General features: G+C 49.8%; 1 protein-coding gene across 1 annotated transcript; it reads left to right on the top strand.

The window, feature by feature from the left end:
• Positions 1-328: 328 nt before the first annotated feature.
• RPL11 (ribosomal protein L11) lies at positions 329-2,873 on the top strand (the record flags this gene model as incomplete). Its single annotated transcript, XM_009869061.1, has 4 exons — positions 329-435; positions 842-973; positions 1,773-1,883; positions 2,798-2,873. Coding segments are annotated over 4 exons (380 nt in total), but the record flags the coding sequence as incomplete, so codon positions are not given.
• Between the last annotated feature and the right edge of the window lie 1,619 nt (positions 2,874-4,492).

Raw genomic sequence — 4,492 nt, 5'->3', positions numbered from 1 at the left:
TTTGTTTTGCTTCCTCTCCCGAGGATGCAGAGGGTGGCGGGCAGCGCGGCTCCCTGGCAGAGCCAGCCTGGGGAGGTTTGCTTTGCTGTGGGTCTTGGTGCGAATTAAGAACCTTCAATATTTGGGTGCTGGTGGTCGTTCCTGTCAGTTTGGTTCTGCCTCCAGACTGGGGCTGCTGCTCTGCGCTCATCTCCAAGAAGGGAACTTGTGGTTGCCTTATGGTTTTGTTTTTTTTCTTCTTTAAACTATTTTCTTTAGTCTTAAGTTCTGAATCCCTTGGGTGGGAATTCTTTGAATAGCCTCTAAGTGTGATTATTGCTGCCTGCAGCACGATACACTGTAAGATCCTTTGGAATCAGGAGAAATGAGAAGATTGCTGTTCATTGCACGGTTCGCGGGGCCAAAGCAGAGGAGATTCTGGAGAAGGGGTTGAAGGTGAGAATTTGGCTGGTTTGGGTCTTTGTTTTGTGAAAGAACAGGAGTTTGATCTGTACTAACTGCACAAGTGCGTGCTCTGAACTGCTGCACTGGGCCAGTTACGGGCCGGTCGTGGGTGTTACGGGTTGGTTATGGGTTGGAGGAGCTGCTTCAATACACTGGCTGCTCTTGGTCTGTCTGCTTGCTGCTTTGTGCTTATTTAAGAGCGTGTGGCGGCAGGTTCTGCTTTCTCCCAAAGTTCTTTACTGCTGTGATTTAGGAGCAGGCTGAGGGAGCAAAACCCTAGGGTTAAAGACTTAGTAGCACGTAAGAGAATTGTGGGTGTGGCAGTAGTTGGAATACCCAGGAATTCTTAACTCTGCAGTCAATAACAAAATAGTGACCCTGACTACAAATGTTTCAGGTGCGAGAATACGAGTTGAGGAAAAACAACTTCTCAGACACGGGGAACTTTGGCTTTGGAATCCAGGAACACATCGATCTGGGGATTAAATACGATCCCAGTATTGGTATCTACGGCTTGGACTTCTACGTGGTGCGTATTCTCCGCTTCCTTGCGGCTCCTGGGCTTGTGTGAAAGCTCTGGAAGGAACCTGGAACGATAGCTGGCTGATATTAACTTGCTGCCTGGTGCTGGAAGATGGAAAATTGTCAACAAAATCCAAGTCTAATCTGAGATTCCCAGGGCTGCTGTAAAAAACCGTGATTTATGAAATGGCTCACAAAGTCTCTTCACAAACAAATACCGTGGCTCTCGCTGGTACTCCGGGGATAACACTGAAACAGCTCTGCCAGGGTTGGGGAGGGAAGGAGGGAGGGAATGAGCAGCGGGAGCGTCAGGGGTGCAGACTGAAAGGTGGGCTGGGAGATTCGTCCTGTGTTTAGAGGGCTGGGTCACGTAGCCGCGGTGGTGGCGGGGGAGAGTGGTTCCGTTCTGCTGTGCTGCACGCTCAAGCTCTGCAATAGAGGGAAGCTGTTCCATACGTGTTAGCCGTGCTGCTCAGTGAATCTTCTTCTCAAGAGCTGAGGCCTCTGGGTATGGAATAGTTTGTCTTCCATGCTCATTTTGGTTTCTGTGAGTCAGGGTATGTGCTAACTTGTCCAAGCTAGCAACTGTCCCCATCATGGTACCTGGCGGCTCAGAAATTACTTAGTTGTCAGCTTGCACTGAGGCTGTAAAAGATAATGTTCTCTGGAAGTCTTGAACCTGACTCGGACAGTGAGATGTGGAAATTCTAGCCTTCTCTCCTGGAAAACTGTTAAGCGTAAGAAAGTAAATGCCGGAATGAAATAGGCCAGAATGAAACTGTGCTCTTGGTGTCCTCTCCTGGCAGGTGCTGGGCAGGCCTGGGTTCAGCATTGCTGACAAGAAGCGCAGGACTGGCAACATTGGAGCCAAGCACAGAATTGGAAAGGAGGAAGCCATGCGCTGGTTTCAGCAAAAGGTAAATTCCATCTTTATTTTTGTATCCCAGGAGTTTCCTAGCAAGTATCAGCAAAATGCTTCAATGCAGAAGGGCTGGAACAAGTCACTGGGCAGGGTGAAATCTTGATCACTGCTTAAATCCTTGACTTTGAGCTTGTGCTGCCCTGGAGCAGGGAGTTGGAGCAGGAGCGCTCTTCACACCCCTTTTGATTCTGTGCTGAACTGAAAGGGCAGCTCTGCAGGACAGCTGGAAGTGTCAGTTCCTGTGTGAATCTGTCTGCTGCAGTTTTGGGAGGTGCTGTCTGTATGTGGATCACAAGACAGCTCCTAGCTGAGCTGTCAGACTTGGAGGATGGAGCAATCCAAATAAAACAAGCTCCTGGGCTTATGTGTCCCTGGCGCTCTCTGACACAGACTGGATGCCAAAAGCTTGATTGGAAACGTTCAGAGGTGGGGACTGCTGATACTTTTTCAGAGGTGGGCAGGGTGGGCAGTCTGTCTGGAGGCTGCTCCACAGGTGACGTCCGGCACAGGGCGGGCTCCAGCTGACTCCTGAATGGCTTTTTTTTCTCCCCCTTCTGCTTGGTTTTACTTACTGGGGCACAGTTACCTTCAGGGCCAAATCCTGGGACTGTTTAAGGGATGAATGTAGGGTCAGATGAGCCTGGGAGGGGTGGGGCTCGTTTCCTTGGCCTAATGAGCCGTTGAATAATCTGAGTAAAGCCCCTCTTGGAAGTTAGCAGCACAGCAGCAAGGTAGAAATGCAGTTAGAAATGCAGTTAGCTGCAGGAGAACTGCTGTTCCGTGTAGTGCAATGAATGTGGTGACTCACTTTTCTGCCCAGCAGTGCTGCACCTTTACATGATGGTAGTTTCTCACTTGGTTCTCTTCTGTTCTTTTTTTTTTCTTTTTTTTTTTTCCCCTTTCTCACAGTATGATGGCATCATCCTTCCTGGTAAATGAGCAGTTCCTGTTACCAAAAAAGCAAATAAAATTTTCTAACCCCTAATTTCTGGTGTGAATTACGTGTGGGCTCTTCAGTGGGAAGCCGAAGGCAGTGGGGCACATGTGCCCCTGACGAAGCAAGCGTGACAGGGCTGGTTGGAAGGGGCTGAGGGGATGAGCAGGGCCGGTGGCGCTGGCAGTGGCTCCTGAGCTGAGATTCAAACCTGCCGCTGCCAGACAGGGCTGAGATCAGCCGGCAGAAACCCATGATCCAAGCTGCTTCCGTGGGTAGTGCAAGAGACTTCAAGTGCCTGTTCCTGCAGCCAGTAGCTTCAGTAAGTAAATAAGAAATTCCTTTCCCTTGAACAAATGCTGTGTGAGCAACGTGGTCTGTTCTAGGCTGGCTGCTTCTTGTAGCTAATAACAATACTGTTCTTCTGAAAGTGTCTTGCGATGCTATTGCTACAGTAGAATTTCTCCTGCATTATTCCAGTTTGCTTTTCTTTTTTTTTCCATTTTTTTTCCAATCCACACTTGGATGCGGTGCTGCAGGCTGAGGAGAAAAGCGCTTCTGTCCTGCTTGCTTCTGTGCCCCTTGAGCAGTCCCTGCTTAGGCTGTGGGATGGAGATGCAGGCACCCCAGAAGACACTTTCCAAGAGCCCAAAACTTGCCAGAACGGGACAAGAGTGTCTCAGACTTTGCAACGACTCCAGTTTTTGAAGCACGTGTTCATGTTACTCCAATGTCTGGCTGCTGGAGGGCAGAGCGACCTTTACTACCTGCAGTTAACTTAAAATGGGACATCACTGCTGCTTCTGATTGAAATAGCGCTGTAGTGACCTGAAAGGGATATTTTTCCTAAAGATGAATTCTGGCTCCTGGATTAATCTAGGGAGCTGGAATGGTTTGAAAAGGTTTCAAAGGGCCCTGACAGAAAGGAGGGAAGACAGGGCTTTTTTCTAACTGTTTAAAATTCTCTTAAAAAACCAGTAGTTATCCTCACATCCTTTCAGTGCTGCTAATCTTGCAGCCCTGTGCCATATTAAGGTAACAGCAAAGCAGGACTTAAGCTAGGAGATACCGCTTCTTCAGAAAGTTATGGCAGGCTTATTTTCTTTAACCAAAGAGTCCCTTTACCTGCTGGTGCCCGCAGCCCTGGGTTCAGCAAACATCACGCTGGCCTGGAAAGCTACCTGGACACTGCAGCTTTGGGCACTATTTTGCTGCCAATAAATCCTCTAGCCCCATTTCAGAAAACAAAATGTTTCCCCATGCTAGTATTTCCATTATTCAGCAGTTCCAGTGCCCTTTGCAAGGTCTCTGCAAATCCTGCTAGGCAGGCCCTGGTTCTTTGACTCACCTGCAGGCTGGATCTGCTGCTTGCCTTGCTGATGAGGCCGGTTGCTCCGAGGGGAAGCTCTGACCAGCACAGGGCCCGGCAGGGTGAGAGACGGAGCCCCTCGACTTTCTCCATGAAACATCCTCCCTCCTCTCCTGTCCCAGCCAGCTGACTGCTCTTACCACTTCCACATGTACAGCAGGCTTTGGGGGTGACACCCACCCTCAGCCGAGTCCCGAAAGACATGGAAGGAGGCGTGGATTCAGGTTGTGCTGCTCTGGCCGTGGGCACCACTGCGCCAGGAGAAGGCTCTACACCGAAGGCCGGGCATGGCCCCCTGCCC

Source organism: Apaloderma vittatum, unplaced genomic scaffold, assembly GCF_000703405.1.
Source record: "Apaloderma vittatum isolate BGI_N311 unplaced genomic scaffold, ASM70340v1 scaffold3595, whole genome shotgun sequence".
Classification (NCBI taxonomy): domain Eukaryota; kingdom Metazoa; phylum Chordata; class Aves; order Trogoniformes; family Trogonidae; genus Apaloderma; species Apaloderma vittatum.
Note: the sequence above shows the minus strand (reverse complement) of the source record. Positions and strands in the feature narration are given on the sequence as shown.